A 27,152-nucleotide genomic window follows, 5' to 3' on the forward strand; every position below is an offset into this window, starting at 1 on the left:
AGATACGCAACGCATCCAATCTTTGGCTGCTGTTGTTCGTTTGTTGCCCCGTTAGAATGCGATGGAGGTGGAGTTGGAGATGTAGACTGGCAACTGGGAACTGGGGACTGGGTGTAGTACATAAAACAGACGCAATTTCGAGATTTTATTTCTGTAAAATCTGACAGTAATTTCATTTAAATGACAACGCCCCCCCTTCAACCAAAAATACCCCACATCACATCGCAAACATACACTCACTCTCAACTAGTATCAAGCCAATGAGATCGCTGTGTAGTGAATGGAGAGGGAGAGTTTGTTTTTATGTGTGTGCAAAAAACGACGACGTGAGAGAGGGGAAGGGTAAAACGTGGCCAGCAAAACAACAAAACGTTTATCCCTGTCAGGTATTAAATCTGGCCTGGACTTGACTCTGGGCTCTCTCGCTTGCTCGGTTTGTACTTTGTTATTAACTCATTTCCGTTATGCCATAAATATGCGAGCACGACGGGCCCGAACAATTAAAACAATTGCAAGTTAAAATTTACTGCTGCATCAGCCGCTGAGTCATAAAACCAACAACAGGCACATTAAAGTATTGCCAAATGGAAAGGGCACAAAAAAAAAACAGGCATTCAATAGCAATAGCGGAAAATGAAGGGTACTAACTAAGAAGACATGACAGGACTGGACTGGACTGGAGTGGACGATTGGACTTTAAACTGGCACATTTAACAATCCCTTAAGAGATTACCAAAAGCCTCGTTTAACAATCATCTCATCTATACGTTTTCACTTCTGTAGAATGTTTATCCTTTTGGCATTATTATGACATTGTTAAAAGAACGTATTCAGCATTTTATTTTTGCCTCAAGCTTTATTGGTGATTATTATTTTATTGCTGCATATTACGAATTTTTTAATAATGCTGCCGCACGAAAGATAACACTGCCAGCCTTTGTTGTTAACCAGTTAAACAGAACCCTTAAAGATACAATATTTAACAAGAGATAGTTAAGCAGATGCCCAAGCTGCCATAAAAGATAGCCACATCAATTAATATTTGAATTGTAATGATCTAGTTAGATATCAAATTACATAAATAAAATCTGTTATTCTCTATCGCCTGCTTATCCAAATTAAAGTATATATTGAATAGATTATTATGGTTGAAAATATCCCACCGTCAAGCATACACGGCTGTAAGTCCACCTTCAATTGATATATTCTCATTTTCATAACAGCAGTCTAAAACCTCCATCGCAATTTCTCGCATTTACACGTAATATATAGCACCTACATATTCAGTCGATGATTAAGTCAACAAAGCCCCCAATATATATTCACTATAAACATTTTCAGCAACAAAGGCATTTAATTTGCAGAAAAATGAATTGACAGGCTCACAGTTAAGTTACATGCAGTCGTACGTAGTAGAATATTAAATTGATTCACAAGAGACCTGAGACAAACAAAGTGTATCTGAATGCCAATTAATTTAATTTAATTAAGCGAACGACTGCTTAATGTAACGGTGCTGTTAATGATCCTGACATAAACGTTTATTGAATGAATTTATATTTATATTTTCTCTCTTTGCAATGGCATCTTAAGTGCTGTTTGCTGCACAGTCCAGTCCAGGGACTTACTTTAGTAACATCAAAATCCATTAAAGTGAAAAGATTGAATTGGATTTTGTGTCACAAGGGACACAACTCGAATACGAATTCGAACTCGCATTCGAGTTGTGGCAGGCAAATGCGACTAAAGGCGACAGCGTCAGTTTGAATACTTCGCCTTAATTATCAACGCATGATGTTTTGGTGATTTCATCTGCATATTTTTGCGATGCAAAGAAAAAAAAAAGGAGGAGAAACAAAAAACACGACGCTGCGGAGGACATTGTGTAAACATTGTACGAGACCAAAATTTATGTACAATACCAGGCACAACTCCAAAACCAATCCAAAGCAGAAAACCAAAACGAACCGTAGCCAAAGCCAAAGTCGCTGCCAAGCCCAAGACTCAGACTCAGAGTCAGACTCAGAGTCAGACTCTGAGACGCAGTCGAAGTCCAAGTTGCAGTCGCATTCGCAGTGCAGGTGAGAAGTGTCCATCTTAATCGAAGCAATAAATACACTTAATGAATTTCCTGCAGTCACTGGCAGCAATGAGCAAACGTGGCGTGGGGAAGGGGAGTGGGAAAACCGAGGTAACACCGCATTCTATTGGTCATACAATGCTTGTATGCTCTGTGTTGTCCATTGCGTGGCATTTTCGCACCCATGAATGCCTGAAGTCCGAACGTCTTCGTCATGGTTGTGTGTGTGTGTGTATTGGTCTGCATTTGTATGTGTCTGTGTGTGTGTGTGTGTTTTGCGTTGGCCTTGCTCTTGGTCGCTTTGGTCTCTCTTTGGGTTGCTCTGTTATGCGTACTTTCAGCAAACAATTCGAATTCGCTGCGATCGTTGCCGCCATCGTCCAAAGTGTCATTAAAGTCCTTTAATTTATAGCAGAAAATCAAGTAAGAAACATGCAACGACTTTGGCACTGGGTCCAACTTCAACTCCCAGTCCGAGTTGGACTCGAAGTCGCAGTCGAAGTCGAAGTCGAAGTCCCATTCTCAGTCCCAGTCTCAAACCCATTCCCATTCCCTCTGTTGCAGCGAACAGTGCCAACTCGAGTTCTGGAACAGCTTGGCAACGGTTGTTTGTTAGTCAGTGAAAATGGCAAGAATCGAATTTTGCTTTTAGCGCGGCCTGTTTTTAAGTTTTTAGTGTTTGTCGTTTTCACTGAACATATGGCTTGATTTCTTCTCTCCATCGTCTTTCACTGCACTCTTGCAACTCTTACCTCTTCTCATAGTTGTCACCTTGGCTCTTCGTTGCGGAAGTCGCCCATTGACGACACTGGGACATGCTAATGGCAGTTAACTTTATAAGTTATGCTTTCTGGAACGTAGCATACACTCTCCTGAAAATGATCGTTATACAAGGGCGTTGCCTACGGTTCGGCATTGATCTACAACACCAGCTGTTCCGGGGTCCCTGTCCCTGTCCCTTTTCAAAACAGTTTATAGCTAGCCAGGCAGCAGCAGCAGGCAAATGGCCAAAAGCGGTTAGAAGCGTGTGTTTCTCTTCTTCTACTCTTTCTACTTAGCCTGCTTTGGCTGCTACTGCTCATTAACTCGAACCGAAGAAGAACAACTACAACAACAACAACACAATTACAAGAGTACATCGAAACAGTTAACGAGTTACATGGCTTAGGTTCATTTTAATGTTTTTTGATTGAGGCAGATCGTTATCTGCTTGACAGCTGTAATCCTCTAATGAAATCCTAATGGCTTAAATATTCCTTGTAAACATTAATGTGCTGTTGCTGAAGCATCCTTGAGTCTATTTAGATAGATATCAATAAGGCATTTACCTTATTATAAGGTGCTTATTATGCCCTTCAAGCAAGTGCTGCTATCTAACCACAGATCATCGAACAGAGTTCGTAATTATAGCGTGTCTTTAAGTAGATTTTAGGAATTTTTGGGAAAGTAACTGATATGAAATCAATTTAAGTTTGGAAATAGTTAAGCGAAGAATGAAGTTCACTACGCTTATTATGGGAATATTGTTTGGGGTTAAGATTCGATTGAATCAAGTGAATTAAGTTTTGTTTATTATTGAAGCAGCGGAAGTTGTTTAAAACTTCTCAGAAAAATAGTCAAATATGTGCTATAGATTATCAATTAATTGTCTTAGAACTGGAATTACTCATCTATCAAATTCTAAACTTCTATCTCAACTTCGCTGAAACAAAAACTGATGCAACACATTCATTCTAACATAAATAGTAAACAGTTCAGTTGACTTTTTAGTTCTCTTCTCATCGCCCACACTTTTGCTGAGTTGTCCCCAACATAAGCACTTACATATTTAGAGCAATTTTACTCCAGAGCTAATACTGGCTGGCATCTAATACCCTAGAGATTTTTTTGGGAGCTGGAGTATTAATGTAATTGATATGCTGAGACCCCTTTAGTAAATCTTTTGAAATGCATCATTGATGCTGCAGGCTATTAGCATCTTTATTAAGAACACATTTTTCTCCAATCTCCATGGCGATTGTTTACTTATAATATATTTATAAACAACAGCATTGAGAGCTACTTGTTTCCCACCATAAATTCACGCCAATAAGCACAAACAAAACAAACTACTCAACGGAATTCCCAATCCTCCTCCTCCTTCTCCCCCTCATCCTCCGACTGCACACATGAGTACGAAGGGAATTGGATGCCACACGGTAAAAATTTGTGACCTTTGGCAGTAAACGCAATTTGAGGCAGCTCCACCACAACACACAGTAAAAAAAAAAAAAAAAAACAACTAAATCGATGTGTCTCCCCTCGAAAAAAGTCTGATAATGGAAGACAAACAGCTGGGCAGGAATGTTGAACATGGGGATAACAAGTTGTTGTTGGACGCTTGTTAAATTCTAATTATTATAATTAATTGCAACAGCAGTGGCTGCGACTGCGACTGCGACTGCGACAGCGGCACTCGAATAGACAAACAAACATAGTCAAATAATGATATTAATTGATTGAATTACGAGTGCGACTTGCAAATTCAGAGCCCAAGGGAGAGCCCCCAAAAAAGGGGGCGAAGACGAAGAGAGAAGGCAGCGGGTGATATGCCAACAATTTGTGGCATAAACATTCAACATTCAGCAATTGAGTTTAGTGGCTGCCTTGGTCGGCAACTTTTCAACACTCACATGGGAATTTATGAATGCCTCGTCTACGGCTCGCAGACATTTATCCAAAAAAAGAAGTCGATTCGAATCGAATGGAATCGAGTTAAAAACGTGCGACGCCCAAAAATAGACATCGGAACATGGCAGCGCACTCGAAAATCTCGCAACTGTTTGACGATTATTGAATGGAGGGGACGCAATCCAATCCGTGTTTCTGAATCCCCCTCCTTTTCCTCCTTCACCCGCTCCACACCCAATCACAAAGTTATGTCTCCTGCGTTGTGTGCTATTCCCGATACCCGCCGACTCGATTCATGTTTCAAGTGTTTCGTAAGCGGTTCGCTTATATGTATTTTTGGCATACGAAAAGGAAAAGTGTAGACAAGGCGACGTTTTTATGGTAAATGATTTATGCCTCGCCGGGCGCAGCGTCCAAGGTAATTGAGTGGGAAATGTTATCCGCATTGGGAACTATTCGGACTCCACAACTGCAACAGCAACAGCAACTGTGACGCTGATGAAGGAGACAGTGCTTGTGTCTCTCCGACTTTCTGTCCATGTGTCTTCAGTCTCTGGCATATTGTTAGTTGCATCAAAGACAACAACGACAACCTCGACAACGTCGACGACGACGATGAGCGGCAAGTGTAATTAATGCTGTGAATTTTGCATATTAAAAGATTTTCCTCCCTCGGTCATCAAACAAGCGCATCGGCTTCGTCTTTTTTAAGCACTCTACAGAGGGTACTTCAGCTTCGTCGTTGAGTATGTAAAGGTGCAATTAATTTCACAACATATTAAGACTATCCTAACTATATTTATCAATCACTCAAATTATCAAGAAGATGATATTGCTTCTACAACATGCTATTGAAAAGGAAGAAAGGGTTTGGAATGCTCTTTTATATATATATATATTGATGAACTAATCATATGAGCTAATCCCTCGATTTATTGAATGATGTGTTAGATATAAATTCTCTAGTAAATTCAACTCTAAACATTTATGAAATTATCTCATAAGTGCCTCTCTATTGACTGATCTTTTCTAATTTTAATAAATTTAAACTATTCACATAGTAAATTAATTTATTTTGTTTAGTCTTTTTCTTAAACAATATGTTATGCTGGCATATCAACTTTCTGCATACTAAAAATATTCTTTAAATTTAATCTAATCTCTCAATCTTTCTTTCGTGTGCAAATTTTCAATTTACATATATGGAATTTCGTTTTTCGAGTTTTTTTTGTAATTTATTCTCAACATTTTTCACATTCCATATCAATAATACATACCTTGCATAATAAGTAGCACAGTTTATTATTGTTGTTTTAATTTATGATCGTTAAATAATGAACATACAAGCACAAAATGTGGAGATTAAATTAAAATAATAAATCTACTGAAATATACGTATAAAAGTTGCAGAGTTGCTAGAATAGTCCTTTAATACTATTCTTTTAAATTAAATTTTATAATGGTATCTTAATCCTTAATTATTAACATGTAATTACTTATCAAAGATCTACTTATCAAAAAGATATAAATCTCAAGCAGTCGCGTTAACAACATTATCAACCAACTTGTCACACTTTATTATCGCGTTATTCTCCAAAACTCAACATCAATAAACTGATTGAATGTCATAATAATGGGGACCTTCGATCATTTTGATATTATTACCAATCGGTTGTGAATTGCGACTGCTGCCATAAATTGAAGAATTTATCGCTAGAGTATTAGTGCTGCGGCATCTTAAAGATCGGTTTTTGGGCTTCTTGTATATTTTATATGGCCACAATTGCAGCTGATCCTCATAAAAAGCCGCGACACCAAATCCGCGTGGCGTAGCAAACGAGCCGTAGCCTCGGATGCTTGCCACAGCAGCAGCGTTGCATGCAACCAGACACACACACACACACAAACACACACACGCATTCACACACACTCACACAGTGACACAAACGTGTCGCTTTGGTTGGGAGAGACAACCAAAAGACGAAAATTTATTACGGAAACCTCATTGACAATTGTCACTGCAAGCTGGCGGCTCTGACGATGCCTGACGCTGACGCAGACGCTGGCTGCGCAGCTGACGTCGACGTTGTTGTTGTTGTTGTTATTGTTGTTGCTGCTGTTGTCACAGTCAACGCTAAGTGCGTTGCGGTGTTGGGGATTTGTTGGATGCTGTGTTATAACTTAAAATAAGCAACATGTGTGTGCGAGTGTGCATCTCCCTCTCTCTCTCTTTTGCTCGATCTTTGTGTCTCTGTCTCTGTTGCGTCTCTCGCTGTAGTGTGTGTAAATGTAATTGCGAGTGATTGGGGGATAAAAGGGGTGAGAGAGCGTAGCTACTTGTCTATGGCAGCCGTGGCAGCTTATGGAAATCATATGGCAAAATGTCAACAAAACAGGGGCGTACATATTTGGAATGAGCGGCTTTTTGTGGCATGCAGCACAACAATTTGTTGTACGAACACACACACACACACATACATCGGCACACACACGCACATATAAGGCTAAAAAGTAGGCGTGACAAATGCCATAAAATGCGAACTCTTTGCTGATATGCCTAAATATTATGTTGTCGCCAATTAGCAGCTCTCACTAAGTTGTTGACTTAATGCCAATATTTGATTCAACGATAATTATCTATTGCGTTTTCATAGCCCAAGAAAATCCATGTTAAGCTCTCTATAGACTGCTGCTGTAATGGAGCTTTGTTTGCTCAATCACTGAGAGTTCAATGATGCGGAAATTGTGTTTAAGCTCTGGTGATGAATACACAATATTTTGCTAAGATATTTAATGAGGATATAAAGAATATGATATTTATGCGCGCTATAGCAGTTACATTACTTTATTATTCTTTAGTTCTTAACATAATTTAATAATATATTTGTTAATAATCGACTAGAAAATGTTCTCAGAAATAAAAGTTGAATGCTTCATAATAAATAGCTTAATATTTCCTTATTTACATATTTCGTTTAATGTATATTCCTTTTATATTTATATCTTTAAGAAGTTAATTGTTTGTATAAGTATAATCTTGAATGTTTAGAAATACGCTTAGTGTACTTACATTTAGTTAGCATACTCATCCAAGATAAGACATTTATTGTGAAATTTAATTTATTTATTATTATGTATTGTATATTTTATAACATGTTGCATTAAAACCCAATTAAACGCATAACTAAATTACGTAATTTTTAAGCTTAGCTAAGTTATTGTAAGTTCTTTGGCATCCTCAAATGCAAGTACACATCCGTTAAAAATAAAAGTAAACTCAAAAAGCTTAATTATACTTTTAACTTAGTTGCATTCTATGGAAATGCCATTAAATATTATACTGTATATTCATTTTTTTTTCTATATATATGTAGATTTAATATTAATTTAATAACTACTGACCTTCAAATGTCAACACTTCTAAAATCACAAGATACATACTATACATATTTTTTATGTTGTGCCACAATGAAAATAAAGAAACTGAAAGCAGCTTCTAGTATTCCAAATGACAATCCTGTTAATAACCATATCCCATAGCACCTCTATAAATAAGTTGTACCACAAAAAAAGAGAGAAAATCAGTTGAGTAGCTCGCTCGTTCTCAATGCCATCATTCGAGGCGTCATGCGATATTAAGTGGAACACTTTGTCAACTCAAAACAACGAGCAATGGGGGAAGCAAGGCTGCTAAAAGTACGAGGGGAGCAGAAAAAGTAGGGGAAACCAAGGGGGGAAGTACGACAGCCGCCTTATGTCCTCTCGGGGCACCGGATGTTGTTTGGTAATTATTTAGTGCTAGCTGCTGACTGAGCTCTGCTGTTGTGTTCTTCTCACTGGGCTTCGTTTGGCGTTTGATGTGTTTTGGTTTTTGATATATATAACAACAAATTGCTGAAGCGCGTCCAACGACAACAACAAACAATGCGACAACACACATAAACAAAGACATCATCAATAAAAAGCAAACGAACGAAGAACAACAAACAGGGAAAGAAGGAGAAGGAGAAGTCTACTATACAAGGCATTAACTTTCAATTGGTTTTTGAGGGAGGCCCAACGGGGCCTATCGAAGTCATGGGAATGTTGATGGGATTATAAGTGATTTTCATCAAAAATGCAGCGCACGACAAGCCACAGTTAAAGATACAGATACATCCACACAGATGAAGATACATTTGTATGTAACTGTGCGCATATACGAACGTAATTTCATTGGTATATGGCTTGTTAAAGTTTTTGAAGACAAGCGACGTGATAACTCAAAACGAGACATCAATCGATTCGTCACCGTCCGAGGCAATCAGCCAGCATAACTAACAGGCCGTTCTTCCGATCTTGCTGCCAGTTTGCGGCAAGTTTGCTGCCCGGTGGCCGCCCTCGGGGAACTCTTAAAATATTATTCATAATTCCATAAATTTAAGGCAGTCACAGTCACAGTCGAGTCAAGCCAAGTCGAGTGGAGTCGACAGTCGACTCAAGTCGAGTTGAGTCCCTTCAACTGCAGCTTCAGCTGGCCACGCGCCTGCGCAGCGTTTGTCATATGCAAACATCTTGGCCCGGTTCGCATCGTTGGCTCTCGCTCTCTCACTCTCTCTCTACAATATATTAAGCCTAATGAACGTGTTTAGTTGTATTGGTGTCAGTGTCAGCCTCGTTGTCAGATATTCTTGTTGTTGTTGTCGGTGTCTGTGTTCCGAGTCCGTGTTGGTGTCGCTTGGTGTCACTTGTCGGTCGCTTTACGGCTCGGGCCGCAAGTAGCTGGTAGCAACTGCTCAACTGCTGGTAACCGGCCAAAAGGTGCAGTGATTACCCTGGCCGTTGGTCGTCGGCATTAGCGCAGAAATATTTAATTAATGGTAATTTATGTGCACGTAAATTGTGCAAAGTGCGACAGCGTTTGGCTAAGAAGCGAAGCCAAGCGAACGAAGCCAACCGAGCCAAGCTAACCAGTTGAGTGCAACAGCTCCCCCCTGCCGAGTTTCTAGTTAACATTCGAAATTTAAAAGGTTAATAGGGTTTCGCCCAGGAAGTGCAAGTGAGTTATAATGCACAGCTGAATATAGTATGTTAATAGACTACTGCACTATAATGTCAACGGTTACTTACAGCCTTATTAAATTAATTTACTGTTTATGAAAATCCAAAATTTAAACAGCAGAAGCTGTTTAAGTGTCGAAATAAGTTGCTTGGAAATTAGCCACTTTAAGTGTCCAACAACTAACAATAAACTGCAGTAACGGACAGCTCACCTATTGCTAATTAAAACTTCAAGAAACAAGTAATAAAGCTACAGTTGAGTGTGCTTGACTGCAAGATACCTGATACCCAGTTTCAACGAAAGCAAAACAGTGCATAAACGGTTCAAATATGTCCAAATATACCGAGTTAATATACCAAAACATAACTAAAATATACAAAACATTAAATTTGGTATATCGATATACTATTAGATTCAAAATATAGCATATAGTGCAATATATACCAAACTAATATACCGAAAAAACATTCAAAAGTTATAATTGGTATATCGATATACTACGACATTTAAAATATAGCATATATATCATAATAATATACCTAAAATGTACAAAAAGATACCAAAAGTTATATTTGATATCACGACATTTCAGTAAATTCAAAATATACCGTTTTTTTTGTCGTATTAATATTATTTCTCAACGAAAGCAAAACAGTGCATAAACGGTCCAAATATGTCCAAATATACCGAGTTAATATACCAAAACATAACTAAAATATACAAAACATTAAATTTGGTATATCGATATACTATTAGATTCAAAATATAGCATATAGTGCAATATATGCCAAACTACTGTTCCGAAAAAACTAAAATATACCAAAAGTTATATTTGGTATATCGGTATACTACGACATTTCAAATATATAGGATATATACCATACTAATATACCTAAAGTGTACAAAAATATACCAAAAATTATATTTAATTTCACGACATATTAGTACATTCAGAATATACCGTTTTTTTTCGTATTATTATCATTCCTCAAATAAGTTTTTAGAATATTATCTTATTTTTTGGTCTGAGATGCCACCTTCTATCATAAAGTTATAATACCCTTCTATCCTACAGTTAGCGGGTATAAAAGCAATGGCCAAAACACATCTATTTAGCAGTAAGTTATTAGCCGTAACTCATTGCAGTGCGTACTAGTTTTGAGAAGGTGTTAACAAGCTACGGCTTAGTCAATGAACATTCGTCAGGGTATTGTTTAGAATTTTACAGCACTGCAAGTGGGTTAAGCTACTTAAAATGTTGTAGCTAAAATTGAAAACAAACTATCTAATTACTAATTACAAATAATAATTGCACAACTTATCATCAGCCATGGAAATACTCACACCCTTTCAAAAGATATTTACTAGCTAAATACTAAAGCTGCTTCTCGAAGGTCTTAAGACAATCTTCAATCAGGCTGCAACAACAGTAATACAATAGTAAATGAACGCTGTAAGTGCAACGGCAGAACAGTTAAGAAATTGAATGTCAAAATAATTTCAAGTGCTTGCGTTGCATAACAGGCGTGCAACAGTGTAAGGAAAACAGCCGGTAGCTTACTGCCAAACGGATTACATGAAAACACTAGAATGCAGCAGCACAAAAGCTGCTAAATGCTATGCAAATCTACTACAGGTGCAAGTGTTGCTACTGCAACGCTGCTGTTGCTGCTGCTGCTGCTGCAACCCAATGTAAACATTCTCGCAGTACAAACTAATAAGATGTTGTATCTTGTGTATCTCGTAGCTGCAGCTTAAACAACAACTCAACCTGCGGCCATTGGCATTTCTATCTGCGCCGCTTTGCGCTGCGCTGTCCACTGATAGCTTCTCATTTTATTTCACCTTGTCACGTGCTGTGCAGCAGCAGCGTTGGCAGCAGTGGCAATTTCTAGCATTTCAGCAAAAATATCTGACTACCTACGCGACCAGAGTATGTATCTGTATCTGTATCTGTATCTGCTGACTGAATCGGTATCTATGTATCGGTATCTGTTAGTTAGTTGGGTGGCTTTGCTGCTTCGGGGCGCTGCAAGGCTTTTTCATTAAACGGTAATTTCACACCGCCAAACGTAATACAGAGAAAGAAAGAGAGAGAGAGAGAGAGACAGAGAGTGAGAGTAAGAGCGAACGCTTTGTGTACGCTCCTGGAATTTTTTTCGGACATTTATCGCCATGCTGCTGGTAGATTCAAACTTCTAGCGCCAATCTTCATCATTGCCCAATTACAAGCAAGTTAAAATCAAGTACGAGGCATTGATTAGTTGGCCCCCCTCTTGGAGATTGGAGAGGGGAGAGGGAAACGAGTCACAGAGATTAAAATGTAATCTTTAGCGCCGCAGTCATATGAAACGTGTTCGATTAGGCTTTTGCGCTGAGTCTGGAATTGGGATTGGGCTTCACAGCAGCGGCGATTGAAACTGGCGACGGGCAACCGGCGATTGCCTCTTGGTCCGGATTGGCCAACTGCTGTGCGCCATGTAGGTGTGGAGTGGGCTAACTAAGACCCCCAGTGGACAGTGCTGAGTGCTCAGTGCTCAGTGCTCTCTATGAGATGTGAGATGTGAGATGTAAGATGTGTGTCCTACCTACGCATTAGCAAATACATGTGCGGAATTTGTCTATTAACTACTATGGCGAAATAGTAACTCGCAGCTCCCTACTCTCGCTGCTCTCTGTTCTTTCATAGTCTCTGAGCAGGCTGCTGCGATATTTGCTGAATAACATAAATTATCACACGTCGAGAGAAATTCGAGCTGTTTACGAGTCATTTTATGGGGCATCGATTCAAGATACATAAAATATTGTAATAACATTAATATCCAATTAATTCAAATGCATATCTCTCCTCGTATAAAAGTCGTAAAGATCCATAAAAGTATGCATATAAAAAAGCTCAGCTGTAATGAGCTAATTTAAGGTAATTGAAAATTTAAGCCATGAATAGGTAAACAAGTTTTAGCTCTAAGCTTAAGCTATTAAATTGTGTTATACAAAAGATGGTACATAAATATTATGTACTTATTTTATTAATATGCTAAAGACCAAAGAATAAAATATTCTAAAAATGTACTAAATTAAGAAAAATACTTCATATATAATATTATATAATTTGATTCTTTCAAAATTCAATTAAATTGAATAACGTTAAGAGGTAGTGAAAATAAATATAGAATAACAATATAATCCACACTTTTGTGTTCAACATTCTAACATATTATATGTATTACTTTAATATTATCTAAACTAAAAACTGAACTTAATAAATTTAAGTAGATTCATCAACCATTTTTTGATGAAACTTCACTCACCAGTTATACCAATTTTCGCTCTCATTAATCTCTAGAAAGCAATGACCCCATCTAGAGATTTATTCATTCACAACTTGAGCTGAGTTCGTAATTGAGTTCCAAGATGAGCAGCAGACTAACCTATTGTTATGCGCACAGAGCTTTCAAAACACAGCAAGGCTTAGCTGTCCTTTCATCGTTCTGCCGCTCGGGCGTATACTTGATACGATGCTAAAAGAGCAATAATATAATGCACAATTCATCTGAGGTAAATCATAATGGAGCACAAAATGATATGCATACAATGGGCAGCGCGACTTGTACATATATATGTGTATATGTATAAACGATGAGCATAATACAAAGAGTGGAACGTGGCAAATGCCTTTGAACAGCTTTACGCCTGTCTCTAAGTAATGCTTTTCACTTGTTTACATTGCAGCTTAAGTGAAATGCCACCCACTCCCTCTCCGCTCCCGTCCACCCACCCACACATACAATAATATATCCCCAAGTTTGCCACAAGAACATCCTCTTGGCTTTATTCAATTTCACAATATGCGTAAATGTAATTAAAATATCCTTTGTAAAGGCGCCGAAAAGTCCACCTGAGCAACGTGAGAGCCATTCTGTGGCATTAGTTGACCACACAGAACAGTTGTTGTTGTTGTTGTTGCACTTGCTGCTGCTGTGTTGCACTTAGTGGATGCTGCTGTTGCTGCTGCTGCTTTCAGACGCAGTCAGACACATTACACGCTCTTTTGCATATTGCGCACTGGAAAAGCCCAAACAGAGACTGAATCCGAGTCAGAAGCAAGCTCAAAAGAGTTGCCGCCGCCGCTTCTGTTGTTGCTGCTGCTGCTTTAGACCAGGTTAATGTTTGTTTATTTGTTGCCCCCTCCGCTTGCTGCACGTCGAGCCTGACCTTTGGCCGGAGTCGGGGACGGGGACGGGCAAGTGCAACAATCAAGGCGCACACAAACTGCTTACTGTCAAAAACACGCAGCAAAGCAAACAAACAAACAAACAAGCAAACAACCGACGCACAGGAGAAGCGACGCACGTCGAGAGCGTTGAGCGTTAACAGCAACCAGCAGCACAGTGGTCGAAATTAGAAAATTTTAATATAAAATTATAATATTTTAAGTTTAAATACATTTTTAAACAGAGCACATAAAAGACGAACGAGCGCAACTGATCTGCAGTCAAAACTGTTTTGTATAAATAATAAAGCTTTCTTTATTTCATAGCCTAATTGTATATCAGTATATCGTTAAATGCTGGAAAATCTTGAATAATCAATTTTTGTCATTTTCTACACCACTATATTATTTTTAACTGTTTTACTTAGTTACAATGAGGTAAATGTACGTTATATATTAAATATATAACGTTAAAATATCAAACATAACTTACGGTATAAAATTTTATCATAATATAATATATAATCTTCGCACTGGATTGTTTTTTTTTTTGAAAGTGGTTAACATTTTTTTTTTTGTCGATTTGGCAGTGTTTCCTTTAAAAATACCCATATAAACTTTTCTTAAAATTCTATAACGTTTAGTAACATTTAGTAGACTTCTAATAAAAGTTAATTTTAATATTTAGAAAAGTAAAATAATCTTGCAAGAATGGTAAATTTTAATAACGAGAAAAGTAAAATAATCCTTTATCACAAAATCTTTTCTATGCCCTTTTCATTTGAATCGTGACGATGCATCAAGTGACCTCATCATTCTGCGTGCTCGTTTAATTTGACAAGTTGCAGTGGCATGTGTGACCACAGTGAGTTGTTGCTGTTCAAAAATGTTGCAATACGAAGGATGTCGGCGTTGCATCTTCTTGACAATGATAACACAATGTGGACGGAGTGTGGATTGGCGTTGGCGTTGGCGTGCGGTAAGTGGCAAGTGGCAAGCGGGCAGAAGGCAGGCGGGTGAGGCTAAGGACACGACGCTTTAGTGTGTAATTTAATTGAACGGACATAACGGTCAACGCTGCGGGGTTTCGTACTGAACCATCTACACTCTCTCTCTCTCTCTCTCTTTCTATGCGAGAGTGTGTGCGTGTATTGTGTGTGTGTTGTGTACGGGACTAAAGAGGACTCTTTGCTTAATTGAAAGCAATTAAGTGGAAAATTGAAAACTTTGGCAGCCATAACGTTGACGTCTGACTGCCACCGCATCCCCAGTGTTGCCACACGCACACACAAACACAGCACACACCAACACATACAGAGTCACACGCAGACAATCGCACATTTGCATTTGATGGCCACGCCCCATTTGCACACTCGTAAAAACGCACAACACAACACAACAAAAAAGAAAATGTGCAGTCACGTACGTGGCAACAACGTTGGCAGCGACTGAAGTTGCAGCAGCAATAGCAGCAGGATCAGAGGCAGCGGCAAAGGAAGTGGCAATGGCAGAGGCTGATGCTGATGCTGAAGCTGAAGCGGAGGCTGTTGCAGCATCAACAACGGCGCCATTTTGTGTGCTTCTGTCACTTTACATGCCACAACACACAATTGACAGCGCGGATATTTATGTAAATAATTTTTCGTGTCGCTGCCGCAGCAACAGCAGCAAAGGGCAAAAAAAAACACACACACAACAACAAAAATCTGAATGTATAAAATGCATTTTGGTTGACGTGACCATGTCTCCCCTCAGTCCTCAAACCTTCCATCGTTCCATCTCTCCCAACCACTTTGCACACAACAAAATCAAAAAGTGCCAAGAGTTTGACTTCTCACACTCTCTCTCTCAACAACTTTTTCTCACTTGTGTTCGCCCCATTCATAAGCCAACTGTACAACCGACAAAATACAATCAAATTGGTTATGACATTGCAAATATTGCATTCGCAATGACACTAGCTGATAGATTATGCTTAAATATTGGATTAATCTGAATGAAGAACACTATAATTTTCATATAGCAACGAAAAAATTGTATTGATTTAAGCAAAATTGAAAGCTTTTTACAATAAATTGGTTTTTTAAATGATTTAAAGTTAATATTGAGAAATAGAATTGTTATTTATTTTGTTACATTCAAATTAAATCAATAAAATAGAGTGAAAATAAATGATATATGATACAAATTATTATTATATCGTATGTCTATAGAGAATTCAGAGAATTGGAAAATTCAAACTATACTATATTAATCTAATTTAAAAAAATCCTTTGCCACACTATCATATATGAAAAGTTAGATAACGAGATATTTTGGCTATTGTTAGTAATACGAGTAGTAACAACACAATTAATAAATTATAAAAACACCTCATGCAAACTGAACTCTAATAAGATTAAGTTATTAAGTTATTTCTTTTCTTCTATACACAAATTCAAGCTCTTAATAAATAAAGAAAACAACTGAAGACATATCTTTTATAAGCCTTTACTATAACTTTTCTACAACTAGTAGTCAAAATATTTAGGAGCTCGATTTAAATTTATTGTAACTATTAAAAAAAATTATATGATCCTTTACTATAACTTTTCTACAACTAGTAGTCAAAATATTTAGGAGCTCGATTTAAATTTATTGTATTTATTGTATGCATCAGTTTAAGAAACTCAATCAAAAAGTCAACACATTATTAAACATTATTGTACTTATAATATTTACTGGTCGACTTATAAAGCAATTGTAAATTACAATAATCGACGATAGGTAATTAGCGCATTTGCACAATTAAAAGATTACTAAATCGAGTTTAATCAATGCGATTTACAACTCAAATGCAACTGTCAAAGGCAAATGTAAATAGCAATAAAACTTTGCCCAAGGTGCCGTTATCTTTGAAGTAGAGAAAAATGAGAGTGGTCGTAATATTTGCATATTTTTTTAAAAGCAATAACTAATGCTTGAAGCAATGAAATCACTTGATAAATTATGCAATAAGTAACTAACATATTTTTATTTAGGCTATTTACTTTTCAATTATTGAATTATTATTTGCAGCTGCATTTTACACAAACTATAAAAGTTAGTCAAAATGATTAGATAAACTTTAAAATTGCCTGTTTACAATTCGCAGAAATGTAATAGCAACATTATTTTTAATGAGTTCTAAAGAAACTTTTGTAAAAATCACACACATTACTAAAAAAAGAAAACTTTACTTTGCCACTTGAAGTTGTTGCTCGCGGTATGAGCAACATAATTTACATTAATTATAACGCATTACGAATGCAATTAATGCGCGGTGACAATTAATAACGCCACAAGAAATGTGAAGCAATTAATAGAAACTTTACGCACTGCATCCGACACATGAATGAAATGTGTTTATGTCAATTGCAAAGACAGGTGGGCAAAAGCTTGCATTCACAAGTGAGTAAAGATCAGTGTAAGAGATAGCATAGAGAATAACAAGTTGAGGGCCGAACTACTAGACCAACAACATAATATTTTCTTTTCTTTCTGAAATCCCTATGAGGGAGTAACTGTTGGCAATGCGCATAGAACGAATAGTAGTAGTAGTAAAAGACTATGTTAAATGGCAGCTGCCTAGTTTAATGATGTGCTTTCGAAACAAAAGGGTAATAAACATGAAATGGGCATACACTTCACGATATGGGTTATGTAATTATGATGTACAATAATAATAAGTATCATTATAATGTTAACAATTATCAGAGAACAAGTTGCAGCGAGCTGTGTAATGAGTACATTTTAAACTTCAAGTAACTGTTACTTGCACTCGTTACTCGTTAAATTGCATATATAATTTATCTTTATAGCAGCGATGGACTCTTTGCTTTTTATTGGTCTCCTCTTTAATTCATTTCCGATTAATTAAGTATAGTATTATATATTATTTTCTTTATTAAGATACTTATTAACTTAGCGGTCTTATATATCATTAGAAACATAATTAGAAAAGGTTTGACTTTATAATTTTATAATGATTTCTTTCATTCGTTTCATTAATACGTTTTTTCTTTAATCTCAATGAAATTTTTAATTTTTCAATAAAATAGGATATATAAATAGAAATAAATTATATTTTGAATTTTTGTATAAAATTAGTTATAGAAATATTTCTATATATTTTTACTTTATAATATATAATAGAATATATATACTTTAATACCTTTAATCTCAATGATTATTTTTAAAGTTTTCAATAAAATTTGATATAATAATAGAAATAAATGTAATTCGAAATAATTGGAAATAATGAAATAGAAAAGAATTTTTTAATAAAATGAGTTATAGAAAGAAATGCAACTCAAAACATAAAGATTTGGTGGCTCTATATATCATAACTTCCAAAATCTAAGCCAAATTTACGTTGTCTGGGTTTATTCACAATATACTTTCTTCCTATTATGCATGCTGTAATGTCGTCTGACTTTATAATCCCTTCATAAACAACTTCTGAAGTGCAGTAATGTAAATTTTAAGTTCACAATAATTTGAGCATTTAAGCCTTCATCCAATACGATCTCAGTATAGACCGGAAATCAAAACTTGTTATATCACTTTTACCCAATTTAATTGGCTTAACGCTTTAGCTGACGAATCGTAATTGAAACTTTTGTGGGTTGAATGAATATTTGCAGCATTGCAGTGTTCAATTGCCACCGGCCACATTTTTGGTCTAAAACAGGAAATATGTTCAAAACGTGGCCGAGTCGCTTGTTAGTCGCTGCTGGCAGTTAAAATACAAATACAAATACAAATCCGAATACAAAATAGCGACTACGAGTGTGTGAGTAAAATACTATAACGAAATATACAGATACAAAATAATGTTGGCAGTTGGCTGGGCTAATTTGTCGGAAATGACATTTTTGGGTTTTAGTGCGGAAGTGAGTTCGAGTGCTATGCAAAAACAGAAAAGAAAAAAAAAAGGAGAGAAAATGTCGAGGGGGGCAAAGTCAATGGCACGAGGCTGTGTCATCCATTTGGTAAAATATTTCAAGTCTTAGCGCGACACTTTGGTAAATTGCACGCTCAAGTGACGCCTGCTAATTTAATTAATTTGCACCTGGGCAAAATGGCAAAAAACTTTGACAACCCGCCCACAGTCTGTTATTCCCCGCTTTGCTTTTTGGAGAATACCTTTTAGTCCTCGCTTCGGTTCGCAAGTTGTGCCGTGTAATACACGTAATTGAAACATTCCTTGACCAAAGTACAAAAACGAAAAATAAAATAAAACCAAAATAAAGAAATCAAACCAAAAAGAAAAGTTACTTTTGCCGCAATTATTTGGCACGTCTCCACTAATTAATTACGCCTTTTGGTCAGCTACCATTCCCCAGGAATAGGGTTGAGAAATGAAGCGGGGGGGAGGAGGCAGTAGAAAGCAGTAAGTTTAAAATGTCCACGTTTAATTAAATATGGCGAAGCGGCTCTATAATTAATTTCGGCACTGCAATTTTTGTTTAAGGAATAAAATGCCGCATAAAACACAAAAAAAAAAAAACAGGAGCCAAAGCGAATGAATGATAGAGCGAAGGAAAAACCGAAGCAAATCTCAGGACGACATCTGCACGGAGTGCTCCAGAGACTGGAGAATGGAGGAGTTTTGGATTCTGGAGGAGAAATTGGTGGGGGCATGAGCATTAAAGTGTCAATATCCATTAGGCGGTCCTGATTGCTTAAGCTGCTTTACGCCAAGTTCTTTTCTGCTTTACAGTTGCCAAGTTTCTTACACACATTCTCTCTCTCTCTCTATCTCTCTTTCTCTCCGTTGCTCTCTGCATTTCTCTATGGCTCTTTCTACTTTCACCTTCCCCTTTCAGCCTTTGTCTGGGTCTCTTGGCTTTTATTGTCCGTACAGAGCACAATGACTCTCGTTGTTCTCGTTGTTCTTGGGTTCATTGTTTCAAATGAGAAACGACGCGAATTGGTTAGAACGAAATGGTTAGAAATGCAAATTAGTACGGCTGACGATAGCACGCTAGATAAGCAGCCAGTTAGAAGCGACTTAGATGGTGACATGACAAAGTTCAAATACCCTACGTCAACTGAAAACAATGCAGTCTATATATATACACAATATCATAGGGATTATAAGCATCAAGGGCGAAAGGGCGAGATACAAAATGCTAAAAAATTCAGCAAATTGCTCATTGAATTAAAAATTATATCGATACTTAAGCATAAAGTGGGAGTGCAATGCAATGTGGAAAGAGATGAACCAATTTAAAATTCTATTCAAGACTCAATCTTCTTTTGAATTTAATAATGAATATTTAGCAACAAACGCTTACAAAGATGTTCTCCTTTTGTGGATTATATTTAATAATATTTATTTACTTTATGCGATGACAAATGTTATCCTTAAATTTAATTAAAGATACAAGACTTTGCTTAATTCAACAAAAGGTTTTCTGCAACAGAATAAATATTTTGTTGGAGTGCAATGCAAATTTGAAAAGAAATGCAAATGAACTTTATGCAAGATTTAATCTTTTGAATTTAATAAAAAGTTATTTTCCAAAAGAAAGAATACAGTTAACTTATTTTCCTGAATATGTACATTTTATTTACAATTTTTACACTTTTGTCTTTAATTCAATAAAAGCTATTTGATAGGAGATCAAACATTTTGATTAAAAGTGGGAGTGCATCTTAAATTTGGAATGCGACTGAATAATTTTAAATTTTCTTCAAGAATTTGAGTAAAGTATTTGCCATGATAAAGAAAAGATTTGCATCTTTTGGATTTTAAAGATTTTATAACAATAATTTTAAAGAGGATGAAAAATATAAATTATAAATTTTCTTAGAAATTAAATATTTTCTTGAATTTAATAAAACTTATTGTGCAAGAGAATAAATTTGTCTTTCATTCATATAAAATATTTCTTTGGATTTTTATACTTTTGCAATTAAAAGTTATTTTTTTAAGTAGGTGAATTCGCAGAATTGAAGATTTTTATGTTGACCCCGCACATCTTCATTTATTAATTTTAATTAGGCGACATTAAGCATCAACCGTAACATTTTACATAAACATTTGATCTTCCACCGACTACAGCGTTCTTATTACCTTTAACCTTGCTTATCTTACAATTTACCTAAAAGATCCAGCTGCTTACAATTTGAATACCCTATCTTTTAGTTGTTATTGTTGTTGTTATTGTTGTCCCGAGCCAAGAAAGAAGAAAAATTGCACGTAGCTAATCTTTGTCATCTGGTGCCGTGCCTGATTTTGGATTACTCAACAAAGTAAATTCAAAAAGCTTTCAAGTTTCAGGCTCGCCAATTGCAAAGCGATGGAATGGGATGAAAACGCAGACAAGAGAAGAGATGATGGAGTAGAAGAAGGGTCAAGGGAATATATATAGAGAGCTGCCTTTGCGGACTTAAGCTTAATTGCTAATTACACAAATTCGCGGTATACGTAACCGTATCTTAGGATCGACCCGCGCTCATGTGGCGTTCGCCTTCAGCCAGCCATGGCCAAAGCGAAGCCAAACCAAACCAAACCAAGCCAAGCCATTGGTGATTTATATTTAAGCACAAACTTTTAACTTTAACCAAAATCCCCTGGCTGTCCGATTACTCGCCCTCCTCCTTCTTGTTGTTTGTTGTAACTGCTTTTTGGGGCTGCGGCAATAAGAACAACAACAACAACAAAAACAATAATAACAACCCTTAAAAGCTAAACGCTGCGTGGCCTGTCGAAGCTTGTGGTTCCATTCAATTAACCTTTCATCTGTTTAACATGTATTATAAAATTAGACGCGCTCTTGTGGACCATGCCACCCGCCTAAGTAGGCGTGGCATGTAGCAGGCTTTTTGGGGCCTAATGTATGCGTAACCACAGCCTCAAGACATGACAACACTATTAAACAATATGTCCCAGTCCCACGGGCCAACGTGGCGTATGTAGGTGGTTTCATAGGTCGCTTTCTTAATTAAACAACAAGATGGCGGCGGGCGCTTTGGGCCACAAGCTGTGTATTGTGGGAAGAGGGAAAGGACGCTCCACTGGCCATTAGCAAAGTGCATGGCAAGTGCTTAACGTGGATATCAATTGTGTATATGATTTACCTAATATTGCGTTTCTTCAAAAATTGAACACTACAAAATAATACAAAACTTTTTGCGATGCATATTTAGCTTAAGGTATATAGCCTTTTGTTATATTAAATTTATTTTACCATAAGTTGCCGTATAATAACGTAGTGTAGTTGTCCCTAGACTTATTAATATTTAATTTATATATTTCGACGATTATATTCTTTGAACTATAATACTTTAGAATTTGACCTGACGATATTATCAAGCAATACTAATGTTGACTTTGAAAATATGTTTCTTGTAGAGTTTGATAAGTTATGATTACTGAAAGGACTCAATGGAAAAGTATTTTCTAATCCCTCTGGCTCATATCATTGCGATAAGGAATTGTATTCGCTATTACAATAAAAATAATAACAATACAGAAATATTTCAAATTGCGCGCTCTGGCAAGCAAAGCCATTTTCCACAATGTGGCAGCGCCTTGCAGATACAAACCTCTTTTCGGTCATGTGGCAATTGCAATTATGGACTTAGTGGCAACGTTGCCCATTGTTTTTCGTTGTAGGCCTGCAGCTGATAGTCCACCACGTCACTTTGCTTATTCCGCTTGCACTTGCTACAAAATCATGTAAATTCGTTTTTATTATAATTTCTGTGTGCTGTAATTGTGAATTGAAAATGAAATTCGGTGATGTACTGCGTCGCCTAGACGCCTATCCACGCACACTCGACGATTTTAGCGTACGCACAGTGGGCGGAGCCGCCGGTAAGTTTTTGTTGTTTCTTTTCTTGTGTTTTTGTTGTGCGGCGTACTAATAAACAAATAAATCAACTTTATGGCACAGTTACTATCATTAGCACGAGCATCATAACGGTGCTGATACTGCTGGAATGCCTAAACTATATGACACCCACGCTCAACGAGGAACTCTATGTGGACACCACACGCGGACACAAGCTGCGGATTAATCTGGACGTAACACTGCACAATCTGGCCTGTAATTATATATCCCTCGATGCAATGGACTCTTCAGGTGACACACATTTGCGTGTGGATCATGATGTGTTCAAGCACCGATTGGACCTTAAAGGAGAGCCGCTAATGGAGACACCTATCAAGGAAATTGTGGCAGTGTCGCCACCCAATAAAAACACCACTTGCGGCAGCTGCTATGGTGCCGAGCATAATGCCACACAGTGAGTTTTGACTAAGCTGCACCTTGTCAAAACTATGCTTAACCTTTTACTCTTAGTTGCTGCAACACTTGCGAGGATGTCTTGGATGCGTATCGCGTGAGGAAGTGGAACATGCAGATGGACAAGATCGAACAGTGCAAAGGCAAATACAAACGCACCGACGAGGACGCGTTCAAAGAAGGCTGTCGCATTCAGGGACACTTGGAAGTGAACCGGGTTAGTCGACACCCTCAATTTCTATCACATTTTATTCAACAATACTTTTCCTTTTAGATGGCCGGCAGTTTCCACTTTGCACCCGGCAAAAGTTTCTCCATTCGTCAATTTCACATACACGACTTCCAATTCACCAATGTAAAGCTATCGCACACCATTAATCATCTGTCGTTTGGCGAGAAGATTGAGTTTGCCAAGACGCATCCATTGGATGGACTGCGCGTTGATGTTGAGGGTGAGTACAAAGGTCTTATTTGATTCTGGTTTTTGGCTTAACAACTCGTCTATTGCAATAACTTATAGCATAATTTCTAACAGCATTTTTGTAACGATATAACTCGACAACTTATTTTTTAAGTTTCATTTTTTGTTTTTTGGGGGAGTAGAAGTCTGGAGGAATCATCTGGGTATCTCTCAATATTAGACCAGAAGAAATGCCATCGAGTTCCGAACAAGACTGCAGAACTTTCAGCAGCGTATTCCTGTGCCAATGGCCATGAAGGTGCCAAAAGTGCCGCCGCCTTGTATCATCACTTTGCCCACATTATTAATCAGTTCACGACCTCGCAGACCGTATCTAAAAACGAGAGTTTCGGTTTAGCCCGGCACAATTACATAATCTGCCCGCGACGCTTGCGTCATGATGTGGCAAAGTGAATGAGAGACTCACCTGAGTGCCGAGAAGCCGCCGAAGAGCGCTCCGCTGGCCATTCCCACACAGAAGCCAATGGTGAAGCCGGTCTTCATCTTATCAAAGCATGTGGGGCCGCCCTGTTGGGAGAAGGAACCGCTTGGAAGTGGCATTTTTGTTGATGTTCCGTCTGTCTGCTTTTGTACGATGAACGATTAGGCAATAGTTTATTCTTCAGTTGCTTTTGACGTGCGCTGTCCAAATTTGTTAAATTTGTTGCCTAAAAACTACAATTTTTTTTTAGATTTTGTTAATCGTTGCCGACTCCAGAAAACAATTTTAGCTGCCAGCCTGTTTTTTTTTTTTTGTACTTTGCTGTCAAATATCTGGCATGTGTGTCAAAGCAGCTCTGTTGTCGTAGTACACGCGTATTTGCGCCAGATGGCGTTGTCATACAGATTGCGTATAATAGTAAAATGACACTTGGCGATTTCTGAAGCGTGACCGTTACAAATGCATTTTGAATTTTAATTTGAATTGGTATTAAAAAGACAAATGGACAAATATGTTGCAATTGCGTTAAAATTTATGTAATATTAAAAAGTAGTTGAAGTAGGTTAAGTTACGGATAAATTGCTTGCAATTTAACAATATTTAAAATGATATCTGTATTTAAATCATTTCAGAGTCTAAGAGCGAGATGTTTAACTACTATTTAAAAATTGTGCCCACGCTCTATGAACGCCACAGCGATGGCGAACCCATCTATACCAATCAGTTCTCCGTAACGCGACATCGTAAGGACTTAATGGATCGGGAGCGTGGCATGCCAGGCATCTTCTTCAGCTACGAGCTATCCCCACTGATGGTCAAATATGCCGAGAGGCACAGGTGAGTAACTGTAAAGTTGACTAACAAAAATCAATTTTAATTCAATAAAATTTCTTACAGTTCCTTTGGCCACTTTGCCACCAATTGCTGTTCCATCATTGGCGGCGTCTTCACCGTTGCCGGAATTCTGGCTGTGCTGCTAAACAATTCGTGGGAGGCTTTGCAGCGCAAGCTGGAGGTGGGCAAACTCAGTTAGCACAATAAATTGGATAATTTCAGGAATCTCTGCAGCTTTATTAGCCCATAAACTCATTCCACAAGCGCATCGAATTTTTCTCAATGCCCCGACAAATCTCTAAATAAAGTGCTTATATTTATAAGAAAAACGGAATTCGTAATTCGCAGTAGTCTTAAGTGGTTCGTTTGCCCACCGATAAAAAGCCAGAGGTATTTGAGAAATACTTGGCTTCGGTATGCGAACGTTCCGCCGCTTGGGGATTGACAATTTCCAGACCCTGGAGTGGCGTAAAAGCCACGCTCGAAGCTGTACCAGAGATTTGACGTTTGACTGTTGTGTTGCCGCCGTAGACTTGTTGCTTCTGTAGATTCTTCTGCAGGGTTTTGCTGATGCGCACCTTGGTCTTCTCATCCAGCTGCGGCAGACGAATGCGTCCAGTGCCCGTTTTGCCAATCGTGCCTCGCGAGTAACCCAAGTCTCCCTGGTAGGCATCTTCTTCGATCTGTAAATGATAAATATTATTAACCAGTACATAAGAGATCTCATTGCTACTTACATCGCCAAAGTTCATGCGGTTCGCCTGCTTGCGGAACTCAGTCAATGCATAGCGCTCCTTCATCTTTCGCACTCGCTTGCCACCGCGTTTCTTCTTGCTGCCCTCAATGGGCTTGGGAAGCGGCTTAATGAACTTCACCGGTGGCGGTTCCTGCAGTTTGTCTAACTTCTTCTCAATGTCCTCCTTGAACTTGAGTCCAATCTCGCCATGCACGCTCTCATGGCACGCATCAACACGGGCAGCCAAAACGGATTTGGCGGCCACCAAGCGAGCTGCCTTGCGACGCAAATCGGGCGCCGTGTCCTGCACAATCTGTGAGTAATACACATAGCCGGTGTGAGGCAACATTTGGGTCTGTGAGAAGCCCGAGAGCGTCTTCTTTTGCGAGCCCAGCACCTGCACATTACAGGCGGGCATCTTAGAGAGCTTTGTCAGGCCGCCAGCAATGCCCAGCAGCTTGGCAGCTGTGGATGCGCCTACAATCATGGATAAGTTGGGTGCTATGAAGGTCATGCGGCTCTCCACATACTCGTAGATCTTGGACTTGAAGTTGTTCAGTTCAATGGCCATTTCGCAAGCCTCATCGATCTTTGCTTTCTCGGCGGGGGTCAACATTGTGCTAAATAGTGGAAAATGTTTATAATATAATTATAATTGCATTGATGAAAACACTTCAGCTTACTCACCCCTGTGTGGTGGATGCAGTCACCGATACTATCATGATGGTGGCCTGCGTCAATATCGCCTGTAACTTCTCGTTGTTCTTCACCTGATCCAGATCATTACCCAGCTCCTTGACAGCCAACAAATACTCAATCTCGCCGACAATCAGCGAATCAAGTTCGGGGAAACGTTTCTGATACTTTTCTTTGGTAAACTTGTGTATGATGGATATCTCGTTGTCCACATCCACAGCAATGGCATTTGCATCCACAATCAGACAATATTCCGGATCAGATTCCACGCTGCCCAACATTTCGGCAGCGGTGCGTTGACGGCTCGCATAGTGTTCGATTTGCTTGAGTGTATTCTGTAAGCGATCCGAGTCGCGTAGCTTGCACAGCTCTCGCACCGATTGAACCGTCACATCCACTTCCATGAGGTTTGGTGTCGGCTTCAGCAGTTTCTCTGCGAGCTCTTGGGTGAGTGTGGCCTGCTCCGCCTCGTCGGCATCGGCCATTTCGGCATCGTCGGCATCATTGTCGTTGTCCTCCTCGAGATCAGCAAGTAATTCATCAGCCAGCGACATGTTTACCACTTAATTTAAAATTATTTACAGACTTTTTCTACAATTTCGATCCGCGTTGTCGTTGTAAACAAAACGTTTGCTGTTTTTGCTACAGCTGTTTTCGATTTAGAGCTGCCACATAGTCAGAAGTGGCCACCCTAACCGGCTT

At 38.2% G+C, this 27,152-nt stretch overlaps 3 protein-coding genes and 1 long non-coding RNA gene across 4 annotated transcripts; 2 read left to right on the forward strand and 2 right to left on the reverse strand.

Moving 5' to 3' along the window:
- The first annotated feature begins 1,670 nt into the window (after nucleotides 1-1,670).
- Nucleotides 1,671-5,590, forward strand: LOC133844800 (uncharacterized). Its single transcript, XR_009894636.1, has 3 exons — nucleotides 1,671-2,081; nucleotides 2,138-2,191; nucleotides 4,130-5,590. It is a non-coding gene; the product is annotated as an uncharacterized LOC133844800 (long non-coding RNA).
- Nucleotides 5,591-22,649: 17,059 nt separating this feature from the next.
- On the forward strand, nucleotides 22,650-25,347 carry LOC133846273 (endoplasmic reticulum-Golgi intermediate compartment protein 3). Its single transcript, XM_062281131.1, has 6 exons — nucleotides 22,650-22,852; nucleotides 22,932-23,283; nucleotides 23,340-23,499; nucleotides 23,557-23,734; nucleotides 24,817-25,021; nucleotides 25,082-25,347. The coding sequence occupies exons 1-6, from the start codon at nucleotides 22,765-22,767 to the stop codon at nucleotides 25,215-25,217; spliced, it is 1,119 nt and encodes a 372-aa protein (XP_062137115.1). The 5' UTR covers nucleotides 22,650-22,764; the 3' UTR covers nucleotides 25,218-25,347.
- On the reverse strand, nucleotides 23,750-24,500 carry LOC133846274 (reactive oxygen species modulator 1). Its single transcript, XM_062281132.1, has 2 exons — nucleotides 24,170-24,500; nucleotides 23,750-24,076 (listed from the first exon to the last, which is right to left on the reverse strand). The coding sequence occupies exons 1-2, from the start codon at nucleotides 24,301-24,303 to the stop codon at nucleotides 23,968-23,970; spliced, it is 243 nt and encodes an 80-aa protein (XP_062137116.1). The 5' UTR covers nucleotides 24,304-24,500; the 3' UTR covers nucleotides 23,750-23,967.
- Nucleotides 25,232-27,119, reverse strand: LOC133846272 (U4/U6 small nuclear ribonucleoprotein Prp31). The gene is made up of 3 exons (XM_062281130.1): nucleotides 26,442-27,119; nucleotides 25,756-26,374; nucleotides 25,232-25,701 (listed from the first exon to the last, which is right to left on the reverse strand). The coding sequence occupies exons 1-3, from the start codon at nucleotides 27,002-27,004 to the stop codon at nucleotides 25,372-25,374; spliced, it is 1,512 nt and encodes a 503-aa protein (XP_062137114.1). The 5' UTR covers nucleotides 27,005-27,119; the 3' UTR covers nucleotides 25,232-25,371.
- Nucleotides 27,120-27,152: the final 33 nt, after the last annotated feature.

This window comes from Drosophila sulfurigaster, chromosome 3, assembly GCF_023558435.1.
Source record: "Drosophila sulfurigaster albostrigata strain 15112-1811.04 chromosome 3, ASM2355843v2, whole genome shotgun sequence".
Classification (NCBI taxonomy): Eukaryota; Metazoa; Arthropoda; class Insecta; order Diptera; family Drosophilidae; genus Drosophila; species Drosophila sulfurigaster.

Excerpts from the sequence above, each read along its gene's own strand:
- LOC133846273 (XM_062281131.1), top strand. The coding sequence starts at position 22,765 with ATGAAATTCGGTGATGTACTGCGTCGCCTAGACGCCTATCCACGCACA. Across the intron at positions 23,735-24,816 it reads ACTGCGCGTTGATGTTGAGG|AGTCTAAGAGCGAGATGTTT; the intron begins GTGAGTACAAAG and ends AAATCATTTCAG. Across the intron at positions 25,022-25,081 it reads AAATATGCCGAGAGGCACAG|TTCCTTTGGCCACTTTGCCA; the intron begins GTGAGTAACTGT and ends AATTTCTTACAG.
- LOC133846274 (XM_062281132.1), bottom strand. The coding sequence starts at position 24,303 with ATGCCACTTCCAAGCGGTTCCTTCTCCCAACAGGGCGGCCCCACATGC. Across the intron at positions 24,077-24,169 it reads GGCGGCTTCTCGGCACTCAG|ATACGGTCTGCGAGGTCGTG; the intron begins GTGAGTCTCTCA and ends TCTCGTTTTTAG.
- LOC133846272 (XM_062281130.1), bottom strand. The coding sequence starts at position 27,004 with ATGTCGCTGGCTGATGAATTACTTGCTGATCTCGAGGAGGACAACGAC. Across the intron at positions 26,375-26,441 it reads ACTGCATCCACCACACAGGG|CACAATGTTGACCCCCGCCG; the intron begins GTGAGTAAGCTG and ends TCCACTATTTAG. Across the intron at positions 25,702-25,755 it reads ACCGCATGAACTTTGGCGAT|ATCGAAGAAGATGCCTACCA; the intron begins GTAAGTAGCAAT and ends TATCATTTACAG.